The 11,682-nt window shown below is 52.1% G+C and overlaps 1 protein-coding gene across 3 annotated transcripts; it reads left to right on the top strand.

The window, feature by feature from the left end:
- The first annotated feature begins 1,405 nt into the window (after positions 1 to 1,405).
- Gdf7 (growth differentiation factor 7) lies at positions 1,406 to 5,777 on the top strand. 3 transcript variants are annotated; one of them, XM_028779403.1, is made up of 3 exons: positions 1,421 to 1,790; positions 4,461 to 5,078; positions 5,118 to 5,464. In XM_028779403.1, exons 1-3 carry the CDS (start codon positions 1,421 to 1,423, stop codon positions 5,462 to 5,464), a joined length of 1,335 nt encoding a protein of 444 aa, XP_028635236.1. The 3 variants fall into 3 exon arrangements, with proteins under 3 accessions (XP_028635235.1, XP_028635234.1, XP_028635236.1); XM_028779402.1 differs by having other exon boundaries at positions 1,406 to 1,790; positions 4,482 to 5,777; XM_028779401.1 differs by having other exon boundaries at positions 1,406 to 1,790; positions 4,461 to 5,480.
- The last annotated feature ends 5,905 nt before the right edge of the window (positions 5,778 to 11,682 follow it).

Here is an 11,682-nt window from a genome sequence, read left to right as displayed (position 1 = left end):
TGTGTGTGTGTGTGTGTGTATGTGTGTGTGTGTGTGTGTGTGTGTATTTGTCTAGGTCTATCTGGAGAGTGGAGTGGCAGTATAAGGCCTGGGCTATAGTTTATTAGGAAGAGGCTTTTAGATAGCACCTCGACCTGAAGACTCACAGACCCTGCTTGGATTTTGAATTTGGTATCCAGAGTAATGTTAAGTAGAGGGTTTGGGGCCCAGGCTTTTAAAGCCCCTGACAGTTGATTGTCTATTTTCTGGACATTCTTGCTCTGGGGTTTGTCTGAACTAAATCGACACATGCTGGCGACTTCCCTCCTCAGAGCAGGGGTGGGGAGGAAGTTAGTCAAACAAAAGTCCCAGCATCTGCATGCTCAGGTGTCCCCCAGGCATTGGCCTGAGGTGGCCCTTTCTACCCATGCTCATAGGGTGCTGTAACAACATTGGTAACAGAGCGCTACTCCGTGGCTCTGCTGCCCAGCCTCTGGGCACGCGAACGTACCAGTAGCCCTCTTGCCTTTTGCCCTGCAGACCTTGAAGAAATGTGGTCGCCTGCTCCCCGCTCCACCAGACGGTCAGCACTTTAGTTGCTTTGCGACTTTTTTGGTTGCTCCGACTTTGCGTTGGAGTTCGCTAGTCCCCGCCTTCCTAGCTCATTAAGCTCTTTAAGATTTCGGCTCCTGCTTTGGCTCAAGATGCCCACCCAAAGCTTTTCCTTTCCGACAGTCGGTCCGTGCCCATCTGTCCCTCCAGCCACTCATCCTTCATCACAGATCCTCTCCCTTGCTCTGGCCTCCCACTGTTATCTTCAGAGGGCTGTAGACTGGAGAGAGTGGCATCCAAATGTGTTCCGTAAACATCCCTGGTAGCTTCCTAATGAGCATCCATCAAGGGGGCGCATGGCGAGAAAGCTGGATGGGAGGGGCCCAGTCTTGTCTTGGCCGGGTTCTGGCATCCCTAGCACTCGCAAGATCCCTGGGAGGGCGGTGTTTCTCCTAGAGGAGTGGGCAGGAAGCTGGGCGGGTACGCGCGACGCCCCATCTTCCAGCCAAGGAGAGCGCTGAGGTCTTGGGGCGGGGAGGGGGGGGGTCGCAGCGCCTTAGGGAGGAGAGGCGGGGCACGGTCTTGTGGCGGGAGCCTCCGGCGGGTGGCCTTCACTTGGCAAGGACAGTGACCAGGCACTACAGGGAAGGGAGGCGGCTTCTACCCTGCATTGCCCGATAGGCCTGAGTTGGGGGGCTCAGCGCTGCGTGTCAAGCGTTCAGCAGGGGGCGCTGCTCCGAGCGCTGGGCGGGGGTGGGGTGGGAGAGGAGGGGGGCAGCGGCTTGCTGCGCACACTTCCCCCTTTATTAAACACTATGTTCAAAAGGCGTCGGGGGACTTCCCGGAGCCACGGAACCCGTGTCGCGCGGCCGGCCGGCCCACGGAGCCCATGGACCTGAGCGCTGCCGCCGCGCTGTGTCTCTGGCTGCTGAGCGCTTGCCGTCCCCGCGACGGGCTGGAAGCTGCCGCGGTGCTCCGAGCGGCGGGGGCAGGAGCAGCCTGGAGCCCCGGGGGCAGCGGCGGCGGGCGGACCCTCGCCCCGGCTTCAGGCCCTTCGGTGGTTCTCCAGGCCGCTGCGGTTCCCGGTCCCCGCGCTGTGCGCCGCGCTGCGGGCTCTGGTTTCAGGAACGGCTCCGTGGTGCCACACCACTTCATGATGTCGCTTTACCGGAGCCTGGCGGGGAGGGCTCCGGCCGCGGCAGCTTCAGGGCACGACCGCGTGGACACGATCACCGGCTTCACAGACCAAGCAGCTCAAGGTACTTTACGCTTTTCTGCGCACCAGCCCATCCCGTCTGCTCCTGGCCGGAGATGAGCCAGGGAGGCAAACTTCTGCTCCATTCGACCCTGAGCGATGGTCCCTATAGCTATCTTCAGGTGTTAGAGAGAAAAACGTCATCGTCGAAGTCATCGTACATGAACCCCTAAGCCTGGACTGTGGTGCCAGTCAAGGCTTGGTCTTCGAGGGCTGAAGGGGTGGGGGATGCTCTTTAGAAGGAGCTGGCAGGTTCCCCTCAAGCAGAGCAGAGTTCAAGATCTGCTTCTTTGGGGAAGGGTCTAGTGTAGCCTCTGGCCTGGAGCCCTGGGAGAAGAAAGAAGGGCAAGAGTTGGGGCCTTTGAGTTCCCGCCAAGAGGGACTAGCAGTGATGGTAGTTTCCAGCGGGGGTGGGCGTGGGGAGGGGTTGAATGGCTGGGGGCTATACACAAATTGAAGCTCTGGGGAATTCAGGGTAGAGGAGCTGGTATCGGATTAAAGTAAATGTCCTCTCTCGGTATCAGGAGGGCCCCTTTCAGGCAGGCCGTTTCGGGTGGATGGTGGCTTGTGTATGGGAAGAGAATTTGGGCGCCTGTGTTCTGTGGCAGTAGGCCCCAACAGCCCGAGTCCAGGACCTCGGTTGTGTGGGGAGGATAGGAATGCCTGGAGCTTAAACATCACATTTTACCCTGTGTCGGGCCCTCCAAAGGTAGGATGTGGGTGGGGTTGTGGGATAGTCGCAGTGTGTGTCTGTCATCTGGCTTTTATTAATCTCCATTGAAGTCATTAAAGCAGACAGATAGGGAAATTTTAACTAATTTCAGGCGGAAATGCAAGTAATTTTGGCCTCAATTCTGCCCAGTCAAAGATCTAGCTTGAAAATCAGGAGGAAAAGGAAGGCAAATAGGGCTGGAAAGTAAGGCAAGGCAGCCTTTGGCGTCTGCAGGCCTTTGATACCAGCGTGGGAAAACAGGCTGTGGTCACCGCGTACCACCCATCTCAGAAGCACACTCAGCGCACAGCCTGTATGCGGAGACAGCTTTGTTTCATACATAGAAATCTCAGGCCCAGGAGGGCCTATGGCTTCTATAGGGGCACTTAGGACCAGCATGCATTTTCCAAGGGTGGGATCCTTACAGGAAATTCCAGTCCCGGTATACAGAATCAGGGAAAACTCCTAACCTGTCCCTGCATAGGATGGTCCCAAGTTGCTAATAGGGAGAGAAAGGGAAGGGGCCTAACGTAGCAGAAACATCAGACTTGGTTAGGGCTGGCTGAGTGTACAAGGTTATAGAACCAGCTAAATCCTTCCTGTGTAGCTCTGCTTGACCAGCAAGACTCAGAGGCTGGTCACCTTTTCTCCCTCCCTGGGGAGATAGCAAGGCCGAGGAAGCAGGGTGAGGGTCTTTGGGGGAAAAGCAGGGGCTGGGAATATAGCCCAGGACCTCTGTCTAGCTTGCTAACAGCTTCTTCAGTTTAGAACAGAGCTGCTGGAGGCAGCACATTACACCCAGATTGTAGACTTAGAACGCGAGGGCCTGGCGTCCATGGTTGAACAAATCCTCAAAGGTGGGGGGAGTTTTCATGGTCTCTCCGATGGGGCAAAACGAAACCATATGACCCCCTTCAAAGGCAACGCCTTATCTACTCTTTGGTGGAATTTAAACTTTCTTTTTTTTGCCCGAGTCCACCCCAAAATAAAAAGGCCCATGACCAGAAATAAAACCCCAAGCCCGAAATAAATCACACTAGAGCAAAAGAATAAGCAAGCCTCCACTGTGGCAGCCATGGCGTCCTCTAATCTCTCCATGAAGGTTCTCTGGGTCCCGCTGTCTTTTCTATTTTTCTTGGTGGCCGAGAGTGCACCAGAAGGAGCCAAGAACGGGGTTGAGGAGGACGACTAAGAATGAAAGCTCACTAAGGACTTGGGAGAACCTGTTGCTAACCTGGCTGAAGGGGCAGGGTGGGCTGGAGCGGAGGGTGTCCCTGTCGCGGTGCTTTTGCGGTCCGTTTCTGGACAATTCTCAGGGCCCACTTTGCACGGAAAACCATGGTCAGTGACGGTGTTTACGCTGGGTTGGGAGAAGAAAAGGAGCCGAAGGGAAAAGTGTTTTTAGGGAACGAGAAGTTTTCGTTTTCGCACAGTCAGGGCTGCTTGCAGCTCTCTGGGGGCGCTCAGCTCAGCAGTAAGGGGCAAATTCCATACGAAGCAAGTTCTTGGGAAAGCCTGTGAGCGCTTTCTGTTGGACTCACTTGTTCTTCAGGTCACCCCTGCCCAGAAAATTGACCTACCATTTCAGCAAATGTAAGATGTCAGAGCAGGCAACAGAACTAAAGATCAAGCCTTAATTTTTTGGTCACGAGATAAGTTGGTATGCTCTTGAGTCCCACAGTTCAGCTATTTAGGTGTGTGGTGGTCGAAGAACCAAAGCTTCAGGTGTAGGCGACAAAAAGAATCCCTTCTTCCCCCCGACCTCCCGGGGCCAGATTGACAGCATTCCTTCGGAAACCCAGATGCGGGGATGCTTGTTGGCTCCTATGGTCCTTTCTGGATTTTTTTTTTTTTTTTAAATCAAGGATAGGCAAGCCAAACGAAGCCAAGCTGCCCTCCCCATTGCTGCATGTACCGGTTTTACCCTCACCCTGCTCTTTCTGTTTTTGTCCCTCCCGGTAGACGAATCGGCGGCCGACTCAGGCCAGAGCTTCCTATTCGACGTATCCAGCCTCTCCGACGCCGACGAGGTGGTGAATGCCGAGCTGCGCGTGCTGCGCCGAAGGTCTCCGGAGCCAGACAGGGACAGTACGACCCTGCCTCCGCTGCTGCTGCTGTCCACGTGCCCAGACGAGGCCAGCCCAGCTCACCTGCTACACTCGCGGGCCGCCAAGCCTCTGGACAGCGCGCGTTGGGAAGCGTTCGACGTGACGGATGCCGTGCAGAGCCACCGTCGCTGGCCACGCGCCTCCCGCAAGTTCTGCCTGGTGCTGCGAGCGGTGACAAGCTCGGAGAACAGCCCACTGGCCCTGAGACGACTGGGCTTCGGCTGGCCGGGCGGTGGCGACGGCGGCGGCACGGCAGCCGAGGAGCGCGCGTTGCTGGTGATCTCCTCCCGTACGCAGAGGAAAGAGAGTCTGTTCCGGGAGATCCGCGCCCAGGCGCGCGCTCTCCGGGCCGCCGCAGAGCCGCCACCGGATCCAGGACCAGGCTCTGGGTCTCGGAAAGCCACCCCGGGCGGTCGCAGGCGGCGGCAGACCGCGCTGGCTGGGACTCGGGGAGCGCAGGGAAGCGGTGGGGGCGGCGGCGGCGGCGGTGGCGGCGGCGGTGGCAGTGGAGGCGTAGGCAGGGGCCACGGGCGCAGAGGCCGGAGTCGCTGCAGTCGCAAGCCACTGCATGTGGACTTTAAGGAGCTGGGCTGGGATGACTGGATCATAGCGCCATTAGACTACGAGGCATACCACTGCGAGGGCGTTTGCGACTTTCCGCTGCGCTCGCACCTGGAGCCTACCAACCATGCCATCATTCAGACGCTGCTCAACTCCATGGCGCCCGACGCGGCGCCAGCCTCCTGCTGCGTGCCCGCTCGGCTCAGTCCCATCAGCATCCTCTACATCGACGCCGCCAACAACGTGGTCTACAAGCAGTACGAGGACATGGTGGTGGAGGCCTGCGGCTGCAGGTAGCATGCGGTCTGGGGAGGGTCTCGCCGCCCAGGATTCTAGCTGAAGAGTACATGTCACCAGGCCCGAGGGACGGCGGACTATGGCCTCTGAGAGCACACAGTTAACACTCATATTTCCACACTCCTTCACTCACGCACATGTTTACTGTGGATGGCAGGCGCTGAAAGCCTTGGGCAGAGAGATCGTGTGCAGCGACTGGATGTCATAGTCATGCTTATTGCTAACATTGATACAAACCTCTGTCCCTTTTAGGAGAGGGAAGTGTGTCTGTGTTTATGTTGCAGTAATTGACACTAAATCCAAGTAGAAACGGGTTAGCATTGGATTTTCCTTTTAGTTGGAGGCGGTGTGGCTCTGCGGGGCGGCTGGATTCCCGATATTGGACATGGAGTCCCACTGCAGGGCTGTAATACACAGATTCTCTGGAGGTGGTCATTGGGTATCTTCAAAATGTAAGGAACCACTGGGGTTTGGGAGGAAGCACTCATCTCCTAAACAAGTCTGATATGGGACTCACTCAGTTTTGAAAAGAAAGCTTTATCCAAAAGAATGCCAACACTGACTTAAAAAACCAATTCCAATTAGGAATGCTCTGGAAAGAAGGAGAAATAGTTTTCTCCTGAGGGTGTGTGTGAAATGGAGGAGACTGGTGAGGAATAGGATAGGATCTGCCAGGTTTAGAAGCTTCTAGAAGGCAGTGACTGGAGGAAGGTAGAACAACAACTGTACAGGTATAAGTGGAGGACTGTGCCAAGAGAATTTCCTAAGAGGCTGGGAAGGAGGCTGTCAGGGATTGAGTGTCCTGCCTGGGGCCACCAGCTTCAGCCCAGGATCCAAGCCCATTTGTCAGGTAGGCACAGCCCCCTCCAAAAGGCAATGAGTGTTTATGCTTTGCTATCAAATCTGTGGTGGCCTGTGTGTGACTTTCACTGTGTTCGTTGCTTTTTTTTTTGGGGGGGGAGGGCAGTGTGAGAGTGAGGGGGACTAAAGCCACACATAAACGCCTTTGTCAGACCTAAACACACAGCCTGGACCTACAGGGCTGGAGGAAGCAGGTTCTCTCTCCTACATTGTGGAATGAGCAGGCTGCAAGCCTGTCTCCCATCTCCAGAATTTTTGTTCTGCAGAGGCGTTTGATTTCTTAGTGCCAGTTCATCCTTTGGGGCATCCTGTCAATGGCTGGGGAAATAGAAACAAGCTGGACTGCACCTGTCAAGGGCTCTGGGGACCGCTTCAACAGTATGCTAGGGTTTCTACTTCAGGCTTTCGGAGAGGAATTAATTCTGCACTTGTCTTGAATGCCAAGGCCCCAGGACAGTTTACAGGTATCTTAGTTCTTAGTGGATATTCCTGAGAGCCAGGAAGAACAAAAATTTAGATTCAGCTAATTTATTTCAGAGTCTCATCTGAGTCCTTTTCATTTTGTAAAATTTCCCCCCAAAGGGGAAAATAATCCATGTATAATTTATTCTAAAAATGAAGACTTCTCTCCTTTTACAATGTGAACTTATATGAATGGGGATCTCCGTAACCAGAAAATGCAACAATTTCATCATTTTTTCTTTTAAATCACAAAGTGGCTACTCTTGATATAATGTCATCTTTTTCTTTTTCTTTTCTTTTTTTTTTGTGCCTAGGAAGAAATGGAAATGTGTGTCCAGATTTCTAGAGTCTGCCAGGGAAATCTCCCTCTTCTGTTTTAGATGATTTAATAGTGGCTGCTCTGATGTCACCATGGAGAATAAAATGGTTGTGAAGCTAAGAGCTGTATTAAGAAAGTTTAGAAAAGTCGATGAAAATTACAGTTGACTATTATATTTGAGAAAAATTTAGGGTGTTTACTACTTTTGTATAGAAGCAAACATTTTAATACTTTTTTTTTATTTTTGTGACTAGGCAAAACAACTTTTGGGGAAATATAACTCGATTTAGCTTGGTTGTTATACAGTAGGGAAATACCTATTGGCCCTTGCCCACTTTGAACTTGATGACTTTTTTCTAACAAGAAAGTGATGTTTTGAGAGTGGGTATTTCCCTGTGGTGAGGCTGTACCCACAGAAGGGTATTGTCATTAGAATGGTCAACATTGTCCTCTGCCTCTGAGGCCTCAGGTGCATTTTGTTTACTGAATGATTAGAACTTCTCCCAGGTTTCCCTTGATCCTTTGTGGATCCTTTGTGGAACTAGCAACAGTGCCCTTCTCCTGTTTCTGCTTCCTATGGCCATCTTCTAAAGGATGTATTTTATGACCACAAAGGGGCCAACCACGTGTGGGGCAGATGGGATGTGGTTAAACTAGCTTGCCAAGAGGCGGAGAAAGGCTGCTGCCTGCATAGTTGGAAACACTCTTCATCATCTGCCTGTCATCTAGGGTTTAGGAGGGCTGGGTGACCAGAACAAACTTAGCTGCATCCTTGAATCCCTGGCTGGATGCTGTAGTCAGCACAGACCATGTCTGTTAGGGTGTCCCTCCCCCCCCCCCCCAGCCTGAGATCACCAAAGTCTCCCTGTGAAGTAAACAGAATTCTACACGTTACTGAGGAACAGTGTCCTGCAACTTGAGATAACCTGAACCACTACTTCAAGTGAGGGAAGACTGACAGCCCTGCTAAGGAAGCAGAAGCAGGCCAGCTGGGCCCACAGTCCTGCCAGACACCAAGCTGGTCTAGTTTGCTGCTTGAAGCCATAATTTATGGATTAAGGTAACCCTCTCCATTGGCGGGAAGGCATTTTCAGGATTCCTAGACTCTAGTCTTGTGGGATTTGGGGTTACCAAGCAGCTGGGCTGGGCCTTTGCAGAGAGGGTGGTTGGCTACTTAATCTTATTGAGAGGGTGGTTGGCTACTTAATCTTATTGTGAGGAAAAATGGCTGGAGCTGGACTGGGCTGTAGTGTTCATTCTCGGCCTTTGCCTACTTTCCTGGCATTTCCATGCTCAAGTAGTATGGCATCATAAGCTAGTGCATTGTGTGGTAGTGCTGCCAAAGGCTGGTGGATCTCTGTCCCATGCTGCTCTTCCCTGACAACCAGCATGCTCTGGATGCTAATCCTACAGGTCCTCATCTCACCAGCTCCTCCCATTCAAGGCCAACACAAATGTGGCTGTAGGTTACATTCCTTCTTAAAGTAGGGCATCCAGGCACATTCTTTCCAAGAGCATCTTGTGCCCTGAGAGGCTAGCTCTTCCTTTGAGTCTGCCCTGAAAAGGCAGTGGAAAGTAGAGAACACACTGTCATAGGCCTTGATGGTTCTCCAGAGAGTGTCCTCTTGGGGGCCAAGTACAGGGAGGCAGAGTCCTTTCCAATGCACTCAGCATCAGGGCCTCAGCAGGTGGGTTGGGAGGATAGGGGTTGAGAGGATGGGGATCTGAAAGCAGCTTTCTGTCAGGAAGCAGTGGGCCTCCATTTCCTTTTTGTAAGTGTCAGGGGTGGGCAGGGAAGAGAGGATGTGGAAGAGATGGCAAAGTTGTTACAAAATTTGAGGAGTGGGTGAGACATCACTAGATCTCCATAGGGTGGTTAGCTGATGTCTCTGGTTAGTCTTCGAGTCAAGGCCTCTGTACACCAAGGACTCAGCTCTCTTCATACTGTAGGAGGCCATGCAGGTTTCAGGGCTTTACAGCTTATCTCTTGAGAGACACCTGAGGCAATTCAGTCATCAGCGGTCATCTCCCTAGAAAGCTGTTCAGACATTCCAAGGCAAAGCGAATAACCCTAGCCACAGCCCCAGGACCAGAGTTCCAAGAGTGTGAGCTTGTGTGTGTCTACCATCTTATCTAAATGCCTATGTTGGAGCTTCATAAATATTGCTTAAGCTTTCTACTCAGGCTGAGGCAGGTGCAGGAGAGGTCAGGATCTGGGGCCTGGGGTTTGGCTCCCCACCAGCCAGGAGCTGTCCTGTGCTTCCCTGACTCAATGTGCTCCTGTTCCTTCCTATCCAGCCGAATCCAGGCTGAGCCTGCCAGGTGACCGAGTTTTAGGAAAGGGCTCCCGACTGCTGTGAGTCTTCTCCGGTAACATCGAAGAAAGTCAAAGTTGTGCTCTGTTGGCAGCCCAGAGGTTGTAGGTAAAGCAAGGGGGCCAAGGTGAAGGTAGGCTGCCCTCCCAGGGCCTCCTCTCTATGCCATGGGTCTAAGGTCTGGCTGAGGCATATCAGCAGAGTGATTTGGTGGCAGAGGTCAGGTGACCTCATCTTCTTTTATATGACCTGGAAAAAAATGGTGGCAGAGTTAAGCATTAAGAAGCACTAAGTGGGAAGAGTTGGGAAGAGGTTTATTTAGACTCCCCAACCCCCACCTCAGCTCTGCTTTTTGTAGCAAATCCCTTTGTAGCTTTAGGCTGAAGCAAAATTTGTTTTTTTGTTTCCCTTTCTTTTGTGCCAGAGCTGAGGGGAGCACAAAGAGGTACCCCAAGTGGGGCAGTGGTGAGAGAACGCTGTTCTTAAGAGGGCCCAATCCCAGGCTGCTGTAAGACTACAGTTGATCTCTTCAGTCAATGGATGCAACCTCGGGGCTGTGAGCTCTGAGAATCATCCAGGGACTGGGGGATGCTCTGCTTCTGATGTGCACACATGCATCTTAACTGAGCCCCTCCTGTGCTGTGCTTGTAGACAGCTTACAACTTGGCTGTAGACTTTCAGCCAGACAGAACTGGGGATGGTACTTACAGGCCGCAATGACAGCCATTGCAACAAAGTGTAAGTCTGTACCTGCAGCGGAAGGTATGAGGTCACTAAAGACCAGTCTGAATTTCAAGGCTCTCTTGCTATTGTTGGTCAGTCAATGTACTCTCTTGGCAGCAAATCTGTTCAACTGGCAATGGTCCATTTCTACTGCTCAGTGCTGATCTTGCAGGCCTCCTCCAACATCTGTGAGGCAAGCACAGGACTGGTTTCTTTCTCATGCATCCCTTTCAATGGTAAGAGGGCTGTGGCAACCGCAGACACTTCCTGAGGCTTGTTTCTGTGTTTGGTGTGAAGGTGTGAGATGCACATTTTGCTCATCAGGTGAACTCCCTTCCAGAGTGGAAACTCTGCTTTCAGAGAGAATGGCAAGAGAGAATCTGTAGTCCAGAACTTCTTATCCCTTTCAGTGGATACCAAAAAAAACTGTCTAAGGAAATCAGAAGAGGCTGAAGACCAAATCCAGGCACTGAAGGTGCTGTGCTACAGACCTCCAGAACAAGGCCAGCTATTTTGCTTTTGCTAGTTGTTTTGCTATTATTTGAATGGTGGTTGCTGGAGATGTGGCCAGGCAGGAGGTGGGCATGGTGTCATCTTCCTAGTAGTCATGTACTGCTCCATCTGACCACCACTGGCATCCACTACCTCCAGTTCCAATGTCTAGAGATGGGGTGAGATGCCACGTTCAGCATCTAGGGCCCTCTGAATCTCAGCTGTCAGTATCCAGAACTATGTCTGTCCCTTTTGGCATGTGTGAATGTGGACCAAAACAAGAGTTGTGGGAAAGGTGTTGCAGAAGTCCTGCTGAGTTAGAAGCAAATGTGAACAGATTCCTCCAAAACACAATCTCAACTCCCTTGGGGCGGGGTGCATGTGGCCCCATGCCTGCAAGCTACTTGTTCACAGCAATTGCATATAACCCGTCCTTACTTAGACAGTCAGTACTTCCAGACCATCCTGACAGCCTGGCTCCTTTCAGACAACTTACATGGGCAACAGGAAGCCCTTGCCTGACTCCCCAGTGGGTGAAGTCTTCAAGGCAGTGACAAGATGTTCCTAGGAGGCCTTTCCCTGAGGCAGGAGTGAGGTCCTTGATTCTTCCCGGGGTGCAGCAACCATTTGCTTTGAGGATTGTGGGATGGCCTGAGGAATGGGCCTCACTTTTGGAGGCAACCTGTTAAGAGTCATACAGGGTCAACCAATCTGCACTCTGTTTAGAAACTATGATCAAGTTTGGTGAGAAGGTTCAGCATGCAACGTGCTTCCTGGCTGGGCAACAAGCTAGTGTTCAAGCAGGGAACAGAGACTCTCCTGAGAGGAGTTTCTCTGGCATTCTCCACCTCTGATAAATCACAGACTAAATAGAGCACCCTTAGGGTAATTTGTTTTTGTATTTCACATTATATGGTAGGACAAACAGGTTTTATGTTTTGGGTTCTTTGATAAAGAGTCATAATTAGGTCTTTTAAGAGCTGGAAGTTCTTTTTTTCCTTCCTTCCTTCCTTCCTTCCTTCCTTCCTTCCTTCCTTCCTTCCTTC

This window comes from Grammomys surdaster, unplaced genomic scaffold (genome assembly GCF_004785775.1).
Source record: "Grammomys surdaster isolate TR1022 unplaced genomic scaffold, NIH_TR_1.0 351, whole genome shotgun sequence".
NCBI lineage: Eukaryota > Metazoa > Chordata > Mammalia > Rodentia > Muridae > Grammomys > Grammomys surdaster.
Note: the sequence above shows the minus strand (reverse complement) of the source record. Positions and strands in the feature narration are given on the sequence as shown.